This window comes from Peromyscus leucopus, chromosome 13 (genome assembly GCF_004664715.2).
Source record: "Peromyscus leucopus breed LL Stock chromosome 13, UCI_PerLeu_2.1, whole genome shotgun sequence".
Lineage (NCBI taxonomy): Eukaryota > Metazoa > Chordata > Mammalia > Rodentia > Cricetidae > Peromyscus > Peromyscus leucopus.
The window spans coordinates 32,611,208-32,631,232 of NC_051074.1; the positions used below are offsets into that span (position 1 = coordinate 32,611,208).

At 41.7% G+C, this 20,025-nt stretch overlaps 1 protein-coding gene across 1 annotated transcript in view; it reads left to right on the forward strand.

Annotated features, from left to right (window-relative positions):
• Positions 1-8,162: 8,162 nt before the first annotated feature.
• Positions 8,163-20,025, forward strand: part of Cul3 (cullin 3) — an 87,953-nt gene continuing 76,090 nt past the window's right edge. Inside the window, exon 1 of the mRNA XM_028884105.2 lies at positions 8,163-8,339. Within this exon, the coding sequence (XP_028739938.1) occupies positions 8,274-8,339 (66 nt within the window). The 5' untranslated portion in view covers positions 8,163-8,273. The remainder of the gene's footprint in view (positions 8,340-20,025) is intronic.

Sequence of the window (20,025 nt, forward strand, 5' to 3'; positions counted from 1 at the left end):
AGATAATGCTATTTTATTACACTTATTGGTGGGCTAGTTTATACAATTACTAAATGTAGCATAACATTTATACTATTTGCTTTCATGGCTCTCTGGCACCATGCTCTATCTTCAACTCCAAAATTACCTTACAAAGAATGAGCTGATGAATTATAAATTTCAACATATACTTTAGCTGTCATGAATGAAAGCAGTGCACAATATAATTGTCCCCTGGAGGCTTCTTGGGATGGTTACTGTTAAAATGCTATCGGTAAGAGGAAATTATTTTTCTTCAAAATAAATTCATGTGGAAGCTAGCACGGTGGTTCAACAGGTAAAAGAGCACCTGCCATACAAGCCTGGTGATCTGAGTTCCACCCCCAGAATCCACGTAAAGGTGAAGGAGAGAGCTGACTCAATAAGCTGTCCTCATCTCCACATATACACTATAGCACATGTCCCCCCCCCCACACACACACATGCTAGTAATTTTTTTTTTTTTTTTTGAGACAGGGTTTCTCTATATAGCTTTGGTGCCTGTCCTGGATCTCACTCTGTAGACCAGGTTGGCCTCAAACTCAGAGATCTGCCTGGCTCTGCCTCCCAAGTGCTGGGATTAAAGGCGTGGGCCACCACCGCCCGGCGCTAATAAGTAAGTTTTTTTAAAAAAAAAACAGAAGGCTGCAATGCCTGTGATTTTTAATTGTGAATTTATATTCTGCCAAGATAATGTATACATATTTTTATTTCAAAAATATTCATTTCAGTGGTGATATTGTGTTCCCCAAAATACTGTACACCTAATAAACTTATCTGGGGTCAGAGAACAGAAGAGCCACTAGATACAGAGGCCAGAAAGTGGTGGAACACACACCTTTAATCCTAGCATTCTGAAGGTAGAGATCCATGCAGATCTCTGTGAGTTCAAAGCCACACTGGAAACAGCCAGGCATGGTGACACACGCCTTTAATCCCAGGAAGTGATGGCAGAAAGCAAAAAAAGTATATAAGGCATGAAAACCAGAACTAGAGCCTGGTTAAGCTTTTAGGCTTTTGAGCAGCAGTTCGGCTGAGATTCATTTGGATGAGGACTCAGAGGCTTCCAGTCTGAGGAAACAGGAACAGCTGAAGAATGGGCAAGGTGAGGTAGCTGTGACTTATTCTGTCTCTCTGATCTTTCAGAATTTACTCCGATACCCAGGTTTGTTTTTATTAATAAGACCTTTTAAGATTTGTGCTACACACCTCCTGGGTAAAAGTGAAATAAACAGAACACTGTCTAAGTTAATGACAATGTTTTTAGAATTGTTCATAAAATGATATTTAGCAATGATAGTGTGATGGAAAAATGGAGATGTCTTTTGATAAAGTAATCAGGCATTTAGAAATTTTCTTTAGTTCAAGCTGTAACAAGGTCTCATACACTTCTTGTCTCAGGACATAAGAAGAAAAAGTACACAGTAAAGATGTATAGTTGTTGCATGTTTAAGTGGTTAGTTTGTTGATGGTCAGTCTACTCTGGTTTCCTTTAATAACATGGCGTCGTACAATGCAGGTATACATGCTGTTACCAGGCATCTGAGCAACTCCACGTCTACTGACTTGTGATACTTATTAGGGAAAAGATCTAGCCCTTTCATGCAAGGAGCTGGGACTCTCTACATCCGTCTTCTAATCTGAAAAGCATACAACTTCCCTTACTATGGTCTTGGTCTGTTCAAAACCATTACATTCTAATTGAATTGGTAGGCTGTGAGCTGATTTAATAACCAATATCTTTACAATCAAACAATGTGCGTCTGCAGTGGTGATTAGAGGGGCTTGGTTTCCTGGATACTAGAAACTCATGGCCAAGAAGAGGCTATTATTCCCTTTTACAGGCTCTTCACACCTTGTGGTGCTTTTTACAGACTGGGACTTAGAAGCGGGGCTGGCCCACCCAGCTGCCTGGCCTGACCTGTCTGACTGCACGTCCTCCTCCGTGTGGATAATGGAAACGGGGCCACGGTTTCCCTGTGTCAGGACACTGTCAGCAGGAGTAGAGATAATAACTGTCAGGCATGCAAGATCTAGTGTGTTCCTATTGCAGCGTGCTTGCTCTGTTGGGAAGGTAGCTAGCTGCTTGCACAAAAGATAATATCCTGAAAGGTCATCTTTTATTTGCAAGTCAGGGACCACCATGAGGCATACAATGGTCTGCAGAGGCTTAGAAGTTTTTTCATATATATATTTTGAGGAGGCTGCTTCCCTGGAAAGAAAGAAAAAAAAATCTCTGATTTCTGGACTGAAATATACAGGAAGTTACTACTCAATTCAATTTGGGTTTGTGGTTTCTAATTTTGAGATATAAAAAAGAAGTTTTATGTTCTGTGATGCTAGCTTTCAATTCATTCGTTCACTCTAGTACTTCACATATATAGTAGCCATTCAGTAAATACTTGAATCAAGAAATGAACGAACAAGCCGGGCGGTGGTGGCGCACACCTTTAATCCCAGCACTCGGGAGGCAGAGTCAGGCGGATCTCTGTGAGTTCGAGGCCAGCCTGGTCTCCAAAGTGAGTTCCAGGAAAGGCGCAAAGCTACACAGAGAAACCCTGTCTCGAAAAAACCAAAAAAAAAAAAAAAAAAAAAAAAAAAAGAAAGAAATGAATGAACAAATAAATCAGCAAACTTTCTTTAAAATGATTTATTTGTTTTTATTTTATGTGCACTGGTGTTCTGCCTGCATGTATGTCTGTGTGAAGGTGTGGGATCCCCTGAAGGTAGGGTTACAGGCAGCTAGCTGTAGGCTGCCACGGGTGGGCTGGGAATTGAACTCACGTCCTTTGGAAGAACACCCAGTGCTCTTAACCGCTGAAACATCTCCCTACCTCCAAATTAACGCAATTCCTTTTGAAGCATTTTTATATTTTCCTGGTAGTTAAAATCTAAGAAACAGGGTTGGGTGGTGGTGGCAGCGCATGCCTTTAATTCCAGCACTCCAGTGGCAGAGGCAGGCAGATCTTTGAGTTCAAGGCCAGCCTGGTCTACAGAGCAACTTCTAGGACAGCAAGGCTACACGGAGAAACCCTGGGGGTGGGGTGGAATACAAAAAAATCTATGAAACAGTTGATAGTGATTCCTTTAAATGCACTTAAATTTGACGTAACACTAACATGAGAATCTATGTTTGAAAAAAAATTTACAATTGAGATAGGTCTTTTTTCTTTTCTTTTTCTTTGTTTTTGTGTTTCTTGTTTTGCAAGACAGGGTTTCTCTGTGTAACAGCCCTGGCTGTCCTGGATCTCGCTCTGTAGCCCAGGCTGGCCTCAAACTCACAGAGATCTGCCTGTCTCTGACTCCCAAGTGCTGGAACTAAAGGTATATACCACCACACCCGCCTGAGATAGGTCTTAAGATATAGTTAATTCCTCCAGTCTGGCCTTTTGTATTTTCCCAAGTTCATGGAAAACTGAGAAAGGTCAGTGTATTGTTTTTCATAAGGCTAAATCAATCAATGTAAAGAACTATTCTTTATTTTATTTTTTTGGTGCACACCTTTAATCCCAGAAGAGGCAGGTGGATCTCTGTGAGTTCAAGGCCAGCCTGATCTACAAGTCAGTTCCAGGACAGCCAGGGCTGTTACACTGAGAAACCCTGTCTCGAAAAACAGAGAGAGAGAGAGAGAGAGAGAGAGAGAGAGAGAGAGAGAGAGAGAGAGAGAGAGAGAGAGAGAGAGAGATTCGGAGGCCACCAATGCTTGTTTCTACCTGCTTCATTCTATACAAAGGTCCCAAAACTGAAGAGAAACTAGCTTGGCTGTGTAGAGAAAGAGGCATTATGCATAACCAGGAAGCAGTGGAGAAGGTCGGTGCCAGAGCAGGCTGAGAGCTGGCCCCAAAGCCTGCCCCCCAAGTACTGCTTCATCTCCTGGCACCTCCAGTTTAACTGGCAGAGCAGTGAACAGGCTTGAGAGGTATCCCAGACCCCTCTTCCTGAAAGAACTATTCTTTATTCAAAACTTAAATCTTCCCAATTTCTGAGTCAAAAACTCTCTTGTTTATTAAAATTGTGGAGATGGTTGTTCTTATAAATTTTTAAATTTAAATATTTTTTGTTATTTAAAAAAAACTTGCAAAGAAATAAAAACATCACATACATGGACTTGAACTTCTATAGTTAGAATTGACATTCAGAATGGAAGCTGTGGAGCCTCATATTACACTTTACACTTTTTACTACTGAATATATTTTATGCACTTATTTACCACCAAAAGCAAAACAAAAACAAAAAACAAACTAGTTTTCTAGCCTCCCTCCTAAGATGTCCATTACCTGCATTCAGTACTTCCTGATCCCATTATATTCAGCCTTATCTTTTTTTTTTTTTTTTTGGTGCCTGTCCTGGATCTCGCTCTGTAAACCAGGCTGGCTTCCAACTCACAGAGATCTGCCTGGCTCTGCCTCCCGAGTGCTGGGATTAAAGGCGTGCACCACCACTGCCTGGCTGCCTTTTCTTGTTCTCTTTCTTCATACCCACAAGCACATGTGTCTACATATTACATATATATTTTATATATATATATATATTATATATTATTTGCTGGATTCTCCTTATGAAAGAGAACATGCAGTTTCCTTCTTTTTGAGATTGTGTGACCCCCCCACTTAATAGCATACATTCTAGGCCCATCTAATTTTCTGCAAATTTAATGTCACTTTTCAAGCTGAGTAGTAAAAAAATAAAAATAAAATAAACTCTTCTTCCACCTACAGGCACTGGAGATCAAGCTCAGGTCCTCAGCTTGATGGGTATCTGTCTAGCCATCTCACACATCTATCTGGTTGTACCTTTTTTATTTGACAAAGTAAAATTGATAACTTTATAAGGGCTCTCCAGCTTTCTGAAAACGTTTTTCTGGTTTGTGGAGTCTGAGCTGCAGGCTGGTCTTCAGATATGATCTGTTCTATAAAAGCATACAAGTATTTACTTATTTACTTGTTTTTAGAAAGTAGTATAGCCAGGTGGTGGCAGAGCAAGCTGGGCAGTGGTGGCTCACACCTTTAATCCCAGCACTAGGGGAGGCAGAGGCTGGCAGATCTCTGAGTTTGAGGCCAGCCTGGTCTACAGAGTGAGATCCAGGACAGCCAAAGCTACACAAAGAAACTTTGTCTCCAAACAACAACAACGACAACGACGAGGAGGAAAAAAGGAAGTAGTATAACTTTGGCTGTAATAAATACTACAGTAATAGCCAGCAGGTATTGCAAGTCTGCTGTGATGGCTTTCATATTATTTTTAAAGTTTATTACTGTTGTATGTGTAAATATGTGGATGTTGACATCCTCTGTGTATTTGTGTGTGGTCAGAAAAAAACTCTTTCTTTTTTTAACCGTTAGGTAGGCACCAGGGATAGACCTGAGGTTCATCAGACTTGTGTAGAGCAAGCTTCTACCTGCTGAGCCATCTGGTCAACCCTAGGATGGTTTTTAAATGTATTCACCCATTCAAATTTGATAGAAACTCAGGAGGAAGTGTTGTCTCCATTTCAAAGATGAAGTCTTCCAGGCAAAACAGCCAAGTCTTTGCCCACAAAGACATTTATTACATAGTTAATAAAGTGGCAGAGCTTAGAATCAAACCAATGGCTCCAGAATATATATTAAATTTTACTAAGAAATGGAGCTATGGCCGGCGGTGGTAGCGCATGCCTTTAATCCCAGCACTCGGAGGCAGAGCCAGGTGGATCTCTGTGAGTTCCAGGCCAGCCTGGTCTACATATCAAGATCCAGGACAGGAACCAAAACCACACAGAAAAGCCCTGTCTTGAAAAACCAAAAAATAAAAAAAAAAAAAAAGGAAAAAAAAGATTGAGCTATGTGATAGGACAGCTAATAGAAAAGTTTTATATTCTGATAATTATGGAAATGGAGATCAATTAGCATACAAATTATAAACTCCTACACAACACTTATTATCTTTGTCAGAGCCCTTCCTGGTTTTTCTTTTTTTTTTTTTAAAGATTTATTTATTATGTATACAGTGTTCTGCCTTCATGTATGTCTACAGGCCAGAAGAGGGCACCAGATCTCATTACAGATGGTTGTGAGCCACCATGTGGTTGCTGGGAATTGAACTCAGGACCTCTGGAAGAGCAGTCAGTGCTCTTAACCTCTGAGCCATCTCTCCAGCCCCCCTGGTTTTTCTTAACCCATTCTTGATGTCTTATTTTTATCTCAGTGTAAGCAACATTCTCCTTAAGCTTCTGTTTTGATTAGTAAATATATTGATATTTTGTTTTTCGTGACAGGGTTTCTCTGTGTAACCACCCTGACGGTCATGGAATTCACTTTGTAGATCAAGCTGGCCTTGAACTCAGAGATTCTCCTGTCTGCCTCTCTAGTACTGGGATTAAGGACGTGTGCCACCACGCCCGGCTGTAAATATACTTTTTAGTGTTTATTTTTCTTTTCTTTCTTTCTTTTTTTTTGGTTTATTCGAGACAGGGTTTCTCTGAGTAGCTTTGCGCCTGCTCTCTCTGTAGACCACTCTGGCCTCAAACTCCCAACCATCCGCCTGGCTCTGCCTCCCAAGTGCTGGGATTAAGGGTGTGCACCACCACTGCCGGTTAATGTTTATTTTTCAATAGGGGCTTTTCAACCAAGGAAAGTTGACAGCATAGCACTGTAAGCTTAGACATTGGAAATAATTTAGGGAGAATTCAACCATAAATAAACAAGCTTTATTGTTTTGTATTTTAAAAAGTATTTAGAGCTCAGCTTTCAACGTAGATGTACATCCCAACAACAGTTCATTCAAAATGGTAAGATCTGAAACTGTGGGATAAACTCAGATTTCTCTGAGGAGTTGGAAACAGCAATTGAACAAGCAGATAAATTAGGAAGTAGGATTCAAACTAGACATTTCCACTATAGAATGATAAGAGTCCCCGAACAAACAAACAAAAAAACGCTTCCAAATCTACAGAAAACTGAATTCCGCGGTGAGTTTTGTTTTAATGAGCCACATTGCTCTTGGTAATGGTACCAAAGATTTGTTTGGCAGGTATCTATCGTTATGTTTAACACAAATTATTAAAATATTGCACTACATCAGGCACTTGTTTTATTTCAATAGAAACAAAAACCGGCTTTTAACATTGGTGGGCTCTGGATCCTCCAGGAAATATCAATTAGCCAGCAAACCCGGTGTAAGGAAGCCTGGTTGCCTCAGCTCAGAGGCGTTGCAACACTTCGCTAAACACAGGGCGCCAGTTTCTTATTCCGCACGTAACTCCGGCACAAACCCTGCTTTCAAGTTTCCGGCTGGGGCTCAGGTACCCATCCCTAGGCCACGTGCCCTAGAAAAACACAGGAACAGTTCTAGGACGTAAATCCGTCCCCCTCACAACCCATGCCCTCTCCCAACCCTACCTGCAAAGCCTCCCCAGCCAGGCTCAGCCGGGCCAGCCCACCGCCCAACCCTCCCAGCTCGGCTCCCGGAACTTCCCCCGCCCACTGCCCACGTGACACAGCATCTTCGCCCTCCACCAATCAGCGGCCACCTCCGCCTACCGGGGTCTCGGACGCTCCTCTTTTGAAAACGCAGCCTACGCCTCCAGCCTCAGGCCCCGCCCCTCAGGACGCTGACCACGCCCACACTCCAACTCTTTCTCCTCCTCCCCTCTCCCGCCGTCGCCCCCCCCCCACCTCACCACTTCTCCCGGCGCCCTCCCTTCCCGGGCTTCGCCCCGCCCCGCCCCGCGCCGCGCGCTCCCCCCCCCCGATCTCGCGAGATCTGACGTGCCCGCCGCGGCCTCCCGCCTCCCCTCCCGTCCTCCTGCCCCCCTCCCCAGCTCTCCACTCTCCGCTCTCCTCCCTCCCTCCTCCCCCCTCCACCCTCTGGGCCGGATCTCGTCTCGCTGAGGCGGAGGAGGAGAAGGAGGAGGAGGAGGAGGACGACGACGTTCGGCCTGCGCAGTGAGATGTTTGTCCGTCGCCGCCGCCGCCGCCATCGCGGAGGAGCGCGATAAAGGGAGCCGAGCCCGGCGCGAGGGAAGCCCGCGGAGCCGCCGCGCCAGCGCAGCCCGAGCCCGAGCCGCTGCCGCCGCCGCCGCCGCCGCCGCCGCCGCCGCCCCCGCCGAGCCCCGCGGCCGCCCAGGGCCGGCCCGCTGCCCAGCCCAGCCCGGGGCCGCGCCGCCGCCCCCGCCGAGCCCCGCGGCCGCCCTCCCGCCTTCAATGTGACACCGGCGCCTCGGAGTGCGAGCCGCAGCCGCCGCCGCCGCCGCCGCCACCGGGGAGGGCCGAGCACCATGTCGAATCTGAGCAAAGGCACGGGCAGCCGGAAGGACACCAAGATGCGGATCCGGGCCTTTCCGGTGAGTCGGTCCTCTCGGCGCCCGGGACCCGGAGCCGCGGCCGGGAAGCCGCACGCGAGGCCGGGGCTGAACTCCCTCCAACAGGCCGCGGCCGCTTCCCCCTCCCCCACGGCCGCCGGTGGCGGGGCGCGAGCCTTCCCGGCAACGGGGCGGCGCGGGCCGGCGCGGTCGCCTCCCGGGCCGTTCCCTGCGTCCGGGCCGCCCCGGGGGCCTCCTTCGCGCCGGCCTCGGTGCCGCGGCCCAGAGGGGATGCGCGCTGCCGCCGCCGCCGCCGCCGCCGCCGCACCCCTCGCGTGGGGCGTGTGTCTTAACTTTTAGCTTGTGGTTTCCAGAGCGACCCGGCTTGGCTTTGACGCTGGGGAGCAGGACTGTCCGCCTCTGCCCCCCTCCTCAATCAGCAGCGGTCTTGCTGGCCGCCTGCCCCTCTCGGTGACAGAAATGCCACGAAATAGCCCGGTGGCAAAACAGCACCAGCAGCGAACATAATGTTTATAGCATCTTTGAACCTGCAAAGCCTCCTGAGCACTTTGCCCACTCTTGTTCGGAGCGGTCCCCAGGCAGAGAATGAATTGCACTCTCAGGTTTTTCATTTCTGAGCCAAGGAAGTCCCCAAGAATAGTCGCCACGCCGGCTTGTTGTGCCGTGTACGTTTTTAGCGACAAGCAAACGTTTTCTCTTGAGAAAACTTTTTCTCTTGGCGTTACGTTGAGTCATTGGCTTGCGGTGTTTAGTAGATGGAGTGTAACTTTGGATGTCATGCCTCGATCAGACAGCCAGTGGCAGGCAATTAAAATCTGTTGTAACAAACTGGACGTACTTGCTCATGTCGCTACAGTAACAGGTAACAGTCAGATACACACCGGCAGTGGAGCAGGTTTTTAAAAGTTTAGACCAAGGCAAGTTGTTTTCTCTTCTAAGGCTCATAAGCATTCTGTCATGTGGGAGGGGGAGGGGGCTTTGTCATCACTTTTTGTTTTGTTTTGTTTTGTTTTGTTTTTCGAGACAGGGTTTCTCTGTGTAGTTTTGTGCCTTTCCTGGAACTCACGCTGTAGCCCAGGCTGGCCTTGAACTTAAAGAGATCTGCCTGTCTCTGCCTCCCCAGTGCTGGGATTAAAGGCGACTCTCCCGCTGTCATCACTTTCTAACAGGCTTTTCCTGAAGTACCCTTTGCAGTGAGGAAGGGACACAGTATTGTCCGAGTTGAGTAGCTTTGTCCTGGAGATCTTGAGGGCCTCTGAATTCTTAGTTTCGAAAAGTATGCAACTGATGCAGAATTGTGATTTGCAAGGAACATGCTATTATTGTCAGTGTGTAGACACTTGCACCTGCATGTAAACAAAAGGGGTCTATGTAAACTGGGAGGGTAAATCAGGAGAATGACTTACCTTGATATTAATTGCATTGTGAATGGTTTTTTAAAAATATTACATCAAAAAATGAGAAATGCTGGTAAGACAGCACTAATAAAGTTCACTGTTCCTTTGTAATTGGGTAATGAACTGGACTTACGACCGTGAGTGATACAACTTTCTTGCTGAATCAACCATCCAAGTGATTGTCAAATCTGATACCCCCTCCCCCTGCTTTTTTTTCTTTCTTTTTTTTTTAGGTTTTTGTTTTGTTTTTAAATCAACAGTGACACTGGTTTTCTAGGAAATGTTTGCTCTTGGTGTTCTTCTTTCTTGAAGTCTGTTATTTGGTAAAATGTGGAAGAGCTTATATCTGACAAGTTAATATTTTTTCAGAGTAACCAGTTTTTCCTTATCTGTGTTCGCACCTCTTTGACCTCCACATTTCCCTACTAGAACCTGTTTTCCTCTCCCATTCCTTCCAAGATACACTGAGTATTATATGCAGGTACTGTTTGTTCTTAGAGCTTTAGGATTTATCAATAGATACGGAAAGGCAAAGATCTTTGTTTTCTGGAACTAGTATTAGGGATTAAAAGCAGGAGAGAATTTTATTCCATTAGCTGAAGATGATAATAGTGTGTGATAATACGTCTTACTAGAACTGAGATTTTTGTTTTGTTTGCTCTTTTGGTTTTTTTTTACCTAGTTCATAAGTAAATAACAGTCACAGTTCCCATTGAAAATAGTCAGGCATTGTTGAGTATAGATACTTCATTGACTTGTGGGAACCTAGTCTTTAGACTGTCAGAATTCCTTTCATTCAGATCAGTGATCTGGTATAACCACAGCCCACATGAACTGCTAGTTAGAAGTTGTAAATAGTATTTCACACACACAAATAACATTTATGCTCATATATGTGTATTCCTACAACTAGTGTATGTTAACACCATATCTAGTTAGCTGTAAGTTATGGCTTAATGGGTTAATCAGAAGTTTCATTCAGTTGCTCCTTTCAGGGTTTTTTTTTTTCCCCCCTCCCAAATTGATATGTAAAAAGAATGAGTAAGTTTAGACTTGTTTGGTTTCCACTGTCCAGTAGTGGTAAGTTACCTTACAGTTTTATCAGATAAATCAGGTTCTCTTATATCTTAGTGTGTATTTTAAGTTTGCCTTTGCATTAATTTAGCAGAGTGAAAGTTACACCACATTAGCTTAATGCAGTTTAAATTTTTTTCTGCTTCCCACCCAGTTTACAAAAGTTTACCTACAAATTTTAAGAAATTTCTGTGCTTTTATTGTTGACAGAAAAAAATGTTGACTCTTAATATTTAGACTCTGCTTCATTATATAAAATACAGCTTATTTTACATCTTTTTGTTGGTAATTTTTTTAAGATTTTTTTTTAATGATGTGTTTGGGTTTGTGCATGAGTGTAGATTGTTGCAGGGGACAGAGGAGTCAGATACTTTGGAGCTGTCCTGAACTACCCATTCCAGTGCTGGGAACCCAAGTTCTGGTCCTCTGCAAGAGCAGTGGGCATTTTGAACCACTGAGCCACTGATCTAGCCCCTGTTGATAACATTTTGTAGAAAGTATACACAAAATATCAGCCGGGGCCACAGAACTTGAGCTTTATTCATTCATTCATTCATTCATTTATATGTTCATTCATTCATCTATTTATTTATCTATCTGTCTGTCTATGTAGGCAGGATTTACTCTGTGTAACAGCCCTAGCTGTCCTGGATCTCACTCTGTAGATCAGGCTGGCCTTGAACTCAGTCCGAATTTGAGTATTATTAAGAAGGGATTTGGGCTAGTAATTATTCTGGCAGAGGTTCTTTCCTGCTGTTATTTGTGTTGTTTGCTCAGATACTCTCTTGGGTTAACTTTTCTCTGAAAATCCATTTTGGTTAAAAAACATGGGCTTTAACATCTTGGTTGGAATTGGAGGTGTGATTCCCGAATGAAAATGCTGTCCTTGCCGGGCGGTGGTGGCGCACCCCTTTAATCCCAGCACTTGGGAGGCAGAGCCAGGCGGATCTTTGAGTTCGAGGCCAGCCTGGTCTACCGAGTGAGTTCCAGGAAAGGCACAAAGCTACACAGAGAAACCCTGTCTCTTTGAAAAACCAAAATAATAATAATAATAATAATAATAATGCTGTCCATTCTTGGCTTCACTTAGATGATTACAAGACACTGAAAGTCACTCTTATGATGTGACCCATCTCTCTAGAAAGCACCCCTAGGTCCTGGAAGTGACTTCAGTTAATAGTTTATGAAGCATGCTAAATCATCACAGGGACAACTCTGGATGTAATCTGCTCTATGATTGCAGATGAGTCTTACCTGTGCAACATGGTCAGCAGATGGTGCCCACAAAGTGACTGACAGAAATGCTAAGATCATTCATGACAAATGAGAGCATGGAGAGATAAGATAAGAACTTTCGAGAGTTAATGTCTATTTTTTTATTTCTAGTTACAGTAATATTTGCCAGATTTTACTTTTTACAGTGAACTAGCTGGACTGTGTATGTAGGAAAACAGGTGAAAGGTGAAAGGTGAAAAACAGTCACACAAAGCCAGGAGTTATCTAATGAAGATTCTGTGTTAGTTTTTCTTTTCTTTTTTATAATTTATGTGCATTGGAGTTTTGCCTGCACATATGTCTGTGAGAGTGTTGGGTCCCCTAGAACTGGAGTTGTGAGCCGCAGTGTAGGTGGGGTATTGAACCCGGGTCCTCTGGAAGAGCTCTCAGTGCTCTTAACCACTGAACCATCTCAATAGCCCCTCTGTGTTATTTTCTTAGAGGGGAAATTATGGAGGAATGTATATCAAAATGCTGCTTACACTTAGACTTTACGCTTTCTATTTTGTAGTTGTGGAACAGCGTTTGTAGTTAGGAGTTAGTGCATCTTTGCTTTAAAATGAAGAGAAAATAAAAAGATAATCTGTTAGTTTTCATTGTCTTTTTAAAAACATTTTTATTGTATGTGAATGAATGTTTTGTCTGCTTGTGTATCTACCACGTTTGTGTCTGTGTGCCTGTTGCCCTCAGAGGTCAGAAGAGAGCATCCTGGATCCACCGGAACTGGAGTTGCAGACAGTTGCTAGCCACCATATGGATTCTGGAAACTGAACCCTGAATCCTTGCAGTAGTAGCAAGTGTTCTTAACCATTGAGTCATCTCTCTGGGATCCTTACTTTGGTTTTTAATTATACATGTATGCTTGTGCCTATGAGTGCAGGTGCCTATTGAAGCCAGAAGAGGGTTTTGGATCCCCTGGAATTAGAGTTTTGGGAAGTTGAGAACCCAGGACTTGGGTGTTGAGAACCAAGCTAGGATCTTCTGCAAGAGCAGTACACACTCTGTAACTCCTGAGTCAGCTGTCTTATTCCAGTTTGCATATAACAGCACTTAAGAATAGTTGGGAAGATTAGTACCTGTGCTGAATTTTGTTTGTGTATGAGAGAGAGAAAATGGTGTCTGTTATTTACTTGTGTAAGTGTGGAATATGTGTGTGGTGTGGGCACATGTGTCTGTGGGTGTGTTTGAGGCCAGAGGACTTTGGATGCCCTTGTCTATCATTACCTTATTCCCTTGTGTTATGTTCTCTCACTGAACCTGAAGATGGGCTGGCAGCCAGCAAGTACATCCCAGGGAGCCTCCTGTCTCTACCCTTCCATAGAGCTGAGTTTACAGATAGTCATTCACACAACTGTGCTCAGCTTTCTACATAGGTACTGGGGTCTGAATTCAGATCCTTATGCAGCACGCACTCTAGCCCACTGAGACATCTATCTCATCCCTCCTGCCCCATACATTTTAAAGCCTAGTTGCACAGTAAGTAGAAAATTTGTGAAAATTTGGCCTTTTGTGTATAGTACATTAATCAGGAAGTTGAATCATTCACATAAAGTAGTCATTTATTTGAAGAACATTCATTCATTAAATGTAGCTTAGTGGTGGTAGTAATAACATTTGTATAGAAGAGTATAGAATTATGACTAGAAATATCACTTTTCTTTATATTACAAATATGGAGAACTTAGAACAGATTTTTGTTACTTTCAGGATTCTCAGAAGGGTCTTTAGTAGATAGACTTGTATGTTGTATGTTCCTGAATAATTTATTTTAATATAAGTTTATATAATTGTTTGCCTTTTGTAAAATGAACCCAAAAATATTAATACAAAGAATCACTAAATAAAGTATGGTATGTAATTAATAGATTTATTATGGTTTGACAGTTTAGGAGATTTTCTAATCATGAAAGTGATACTAGGCTAATGAGAGAAGAGTTGATAAATATCCATACTTACAATTCCAATAATCATACCACTTGGAGACAAAGAATATTAACATTTTGATGTGTTTCTTAATGTTTCATGTCACTGTGTGATTACATAATTCATTTTTTTTTTTGTATATTACTTCTTTGTGGTTTGGGTTCTTGTTGTGGTGTTAGAGTTTGACCCAGGGCCACAGATAAGCTAAACAAACACCCTTAACACTGAGCTATTATATCCCCATCCTGTATTCCTTTTGAAATTTTTTGATTTTTATTTGTATTATTTTATGTGTATTAGTGTTGCCTGCATGTGCATCTGTGCAGCACATTGTGCTTGGTGCTGGAGGAGGTGAGACTTGAGCCCAGGTCTTTGACAACAAGTGCTCCTAACAGCTCAGTCCCCAGCTCCCTGTATTCCTTTTTTATAATGGTTCCTTCAGCACATATGGTTATATTTTTGAAAACATTTTTAGGCACTGGTATCTTAAAATTCCCACATTTGCTTAATATTCACCTACTGTCACATATTTTGATTGACTCTAGGAAATTCCTGTTTTCTCTGTACAGAATGCAGCTTGGATTCTGCATAATCCATCTATGATTCTAGAATTACTGGGCTGAATAGTTCAAATATATTATATAATGAGTATCCGGAAAGGTAGAAATATAGCTAAAACTTGTTGAATGCTTTCCATGTACTGGACAGTCTAAACTTAATTCTTGAAGCTCTATTGCCAGTGGTTCTCAACCTATGGTGATTGTGACCCTTTTAGGTCTCGAACAACCCTTCACAGAGGTTTGCATAAGAACATCTGCATGTCAGATATTTACACTAAGATTCATAACAGTAGCAAAATTACACTTATGAAGTAACAATGGAAAAAATAATTTTATAGTTGGGGATCACCCCAACATGAGGAACTGTATTAAGGAGTCACAGCATTAGGAAGGTTGAGAACCACCGTTTTATACTATCTTAGTATTATCTGTTTTATAAGTGAGGGCTTGAGAGTTTAATTTGCTTGAGGTTAGTCTGTAAATATGAGAACCAGGTTATAACTGGTTCTGTGTGAATGTGAATAGGAAGTATACATTTTAAGGGTGTTTGAGTTTTTTGAATCTTGGCCAGATATATTTTTTTTATTTAATAGGTTAAAAAATAGTACTTGAACATTTTTTTGTCTTGTTTTATTTTTTACTATTAATTAGTAAGGATAGAACTATGGATAGACCCTGGGGAACTTTAGTTTTGCAGCATTCGGCATATGTATCGTGTGGCTAGAAAGTAAAGAGGCTGAGAGAATAGCAGTTCTGATTGTGGGCTCTGTACTTCCGTGGTTTGACCAGCAGGCCCACGTCTTTATAGCCGCACTGCCTCCTAAGTTAGCCTCTTTTCTCAATGAAATGAGAGTACTAAAAGGACCTGCCTTACCATCTTGTGTGATAAAGTAAAACTTAGACTCTACCTAGCACACTGTTAACTATAATTATGTCGATAGTGAGTCATGATTTTGCCAAAATTTGAGTATTCAAATTGTGATGTTTTTGTAGGTAGTTAGATTGAAATTTTGCATACTTATTTAGTGATGTGCTCTCTCTCCCTATTTTAAACAAGCTCTAGGTTAGCATTTCTGAAAGCCTGTAGAACCAATTTGTGAACCACTCAAGAATGCATTCTTAAGAATATATATAGGGTTAGTACCTTTGTGGTTCTCTGCACAGGAATGCTACTGGTTCTTGGGATATGGCTTCAAGAGAGAATTTCCAGTAGTCATTCTCATACAAGTGTATAAACACTCATTTGCTATGTGTATATACCCTAACAAACACAAATTTAAATGCTCATCTAAAGCATCAGTTCTCAACCTGTGGGGTTTGGCCCCTATGAGGGTCAAGCAACCCTTTCACAGGGGTTGCCTAAGACCTTCTGCATGTCAGATGTTTACATTATGATTCATAACAGTAGCAAAATTTAGTTATGGAGTAGCAATGAAACTATGGTTGGGGGTCACCACATCATGAAGAACTGTATTAAAGGGTCACAGCATTAGGAAGGTTGAGAACTACAGATCTAAAACTACTTATCTTTTTTTTTTTTTTGTTATTTCCTGTCTCTTCCCTTTTTTGGTATTGCTCTTCAATTAGATTGTGGTTTGCCCAGTGCTTATACCAGACAGCTTTGAACCACAGAGTGTGTATGGGTAGTGAATGATTGATTAAATGAGAAACTGGTTCTTTAAGCCAGACAATAGTAATTGATTGATTTAGTGCAAATTGATGTTTGAAATGTTTGGGTTGGTAAGTGAAATAGTAGATCATTAATGAACCTGTATCCTTTTTCTTAGAAGGGCAATCTTAGTGTTTGGAAGAGAAATTACTTGAAAGTAAATAGTATGATGGGTTACCAAGGTCTCTCTAAATTCAGCATTAGGAGTCTTAATCTGTGGTTCAGTATTTTCTGTATCCAAATGAACTCCACACTGCTCCACCAGAACACCTCTGCCAGGACACCCACCCTTGCATGTCCTTCCTCTCAGTAGTAACCCACTGCTTTAACCTTAGATGGACTAACTCTGTAGTGTCCTCAGGATTTTCTTCTGAAACATGGCTTTGCTCTGAGGGGGATAGGCTTATCTTGAATTCTTTCTGCTCATTCTGGGCCCAGAATGCAGTTATTGCCATAGCCATCATCATTCTAGGCTCAGGCTCTTGAGAACTATTGTTTTCCTTTCTGACCATCTTTTCGTTCTTGATCACTCAGACTTTTACTCAAAGTAACTTAGTGTCTCCTTCATAGACATAAATTATCTCTAGTTCAAGTCTTAATTTTATATCCATTACATGTCAGAATAGTCATTTAATTTAAAAATGCTTATAATGTGTTCCTGGTATGATTCAAATAATGGGATCTACATTAAAAACTCATTGATCCTGGCCTCCTGTGAATTACAGTGAACTTCATCCTTTCTTGGACTATGTTAGCTGTTAGAAATCTTAAAACACCTAACATTATGTCATGGCCCTTCCACTTAACTAGATACAGGACTTCTAGAGAATACTACTACATCATAAGATATTTTTATAAAGATTTTATTTTCTGTGTATCTGCACACGTGTGAGCCCATGGAGGTCAGATGTTAGATCCCTTGGAGCTAGAATTATAGGTAATTGTGAGCCACTCGGCATGGGTACTGGGATGCAAATTCCAGTCCTGATGACTGAACAGCAGGTGCTGTAAACTGTTGAACCTTTTCTCTATCCCTTGTAAAAAGTTCATACACATAAAACTTTGAGAGTAGTACTGGAGGCACAATAAGCATTATAAACAGATGTAAGCTGTTATTTCATTATTCTGCCCTATTTTTTGCTTGGTTGCTTCTCACATTGTGTTTATGACCTCAAGGAGACCAAGCTATGGTATTGTCACTATCTCCTCTGCTGCCAGTTGTCCCATTATTCTCTTCTTCTGCAGAACAAAGACAAGTATCAGCAAAACCCATCTTGGATGATACCACCTATTTTCTTTCATTGCTCATGTTTTCTAGACTGATGTACAGAAGGAACTGAAAGACAGTGGTCACTAATTTAGACAGACACTTGGTGACTTGAAGCGTTTTGTGTGTTCTCACCTATCCTGCTCAGCTGTTTATTTTATGTGCATTGGTGTTTTGCCTGCATGTATGAGGGTGTTGAATCCCCTGGAACTGGAGTTAGTTATGACCTGCCATGTGGGTGCTGGGAATTGGACCCGGGTCCCCTGGAAGAGCAGCCAGTATTCTTAACTGCTGAGCCATCTCTCCAGCTTCAAAATTTCAATCACTGTTCATAAAACTGTTTATTAGAAATTCTCAGCTGGGCATGGTGGCATACACTTTTAATCCTAGCACACAGGAGGCAGATGCAAGGTCTCTGAGTTTCGGCCAACCTGGTCTACAAAATGAGTTCCAGAAGAGCCAAGGCTGTTAAATAGAGGAAACTCTGTCTTGAAAAACCATCTGATAGAATGATCTATATATCTTTATTAGAAGTATAATTTTCTCTTTGAGGAAGCATTAAGTCAGTATTGTGTACTATTGATTTTTGTCAGTCTAGTTATATAATAGTACACAACACAGAATAGACAATATTCAGTAAGTGAAATAATACAGCCAATATTCTTTTAGTCCATTTCTTCACATAAAATGGTACACCAAAGGATGGTTTTTCAGATTCTAATATAAGGAGTAAATGAGATAGTATAAAAAATTACATTCTAATAGTGGTGTAACTGGGAGATTTTTTAAGAGTTGCTAATTATAAAGCCATAATTTTCATTTTAAAATGTTTAGTCTTTTCTGTAGGGTAGTCACAGTTAGATACAGATTACAGCAGACTAGAGGATTTGTAGTAGAAAGGTATCCTCATAGTTGACCTCCATGGTTGTTTAGAACTGCTTCTATATTGCTATTAATAGGAGATTCTGTAACAGAGTTGCCTTAAAAAGCTTAGCCACTGCCTTAATATCACTAATCACCAGCCTGCTTAACAGGGCCCTATTTGCCCAACTAGGTAATAATAGTAAATTGAGAACTAGCCCTGTAGTAGTCTTTTTTGTTGTTGTTGTTTGTCGTCCCCCCCCCCCCTCGAGACAGAGTTTCTTTGTGTAGCTTTGTGCCTTTCCTGGAACTTACTTGGTAGCCCAGGCTGGCCTCGGGAACTCACAGAGATCCGCCTGACTCTGCCTCACGAGTGCTGGGACTGCCCTGTAGTAGTCTTAACTAGCCCATAGCTTTTGCTACTAGAAAGCATTCCTTTTGATGTTTTAAAGCCAACTGAAATTCTGAAGTAATTAAGTAAAACTTGTTGGTTTGTCTTGTATACATTTAAGAATTAGAATCTAGAGAAAAAGGAGAGGACCTATTTTGCTTTTTAAATGAGAAATGTTGCTGCTGAGCAAGTGGACAAAAACTTGAAAGGGGAGTCTTTACCTTTGGAAAATACAAGATTTCTTATAGATACCCTCTTAGCATCACTAAGAGAGACACACTGCTTGCAAGTTAGTGTCTGAAGTAGCTCTTGAACTTTTGCCCTCTTACACTGCTATATCCTCTCCTTGTTTTCCTACACCTACTTTAATTCTGGATTTTGTTTTAAGTATTTTGACTGATCTCAAATCCTAAAGACAAGTTTTAGTTGAGACATTTTTCCTCTTGTTTAAAACTAATTGGGAATTCTGAGAGACCCACTAAAAGTATGTAATATTACATATACACATAGAAAAGGGTAGAGGCAGGGTTCATATCCAAATGTCTGAAAAACAATGTTGTTTTCCTTAGACTACCAGGCATGTCCAACATTTGAACTTGCTGCATGGTATTGTCATCTATAAATTTGGGTCATATTCATAACTATCCTAGCATGTTATCATACAGTGCATGAGACATAGGTTGATCATGCATGCTAAAGTACGTACTTATGTTGTTAAGTGTTTTCTAGATTCTGGAATAATATGCTTTCTTAATAGAAATATATTGGAAAAAATAATTCTAAGGTGGTTTAAATTATTGGCTGATAGCCGGGTGGTGGTGGCGCACACCTTTAATCCCAGGACTCAGGAGGCAAAGGCATGCTGATGATCTCTGAGTTCGAGGCTAGCTTAGTCTACAAAGCAAGTTCCAGGACAGCCAGGTCTACACAGACAAACCCTGTCTCAAAAAACAAAACAAAAAACAAATGTGTGTGTGTGTGTGTGTGTGTGTGTGTGTGTGTGTGTGTGTGTGTGTATATGCTGATGACAGATCTAGGAACCTAGGGGCTTATACAGAGTATGCAGCACAGTGCAGTGTATCTTAAGTATGTACTTAGACTATTCCTTAGAGTTGAAATGTAGAGTATGCTAAAGTAGTAAAACAGTGAAATAAGTTTAAAGCACAAGGATTAGAGAGTTCAGTTATTATTTCTCTTGGTATATGTAAATGAAACATGAAATATAGTTTTTAAATTAATTAAATTAGCCAAATTAAATGATTTTCTCAGAGAGAGAGTGAGGGAGGGAGG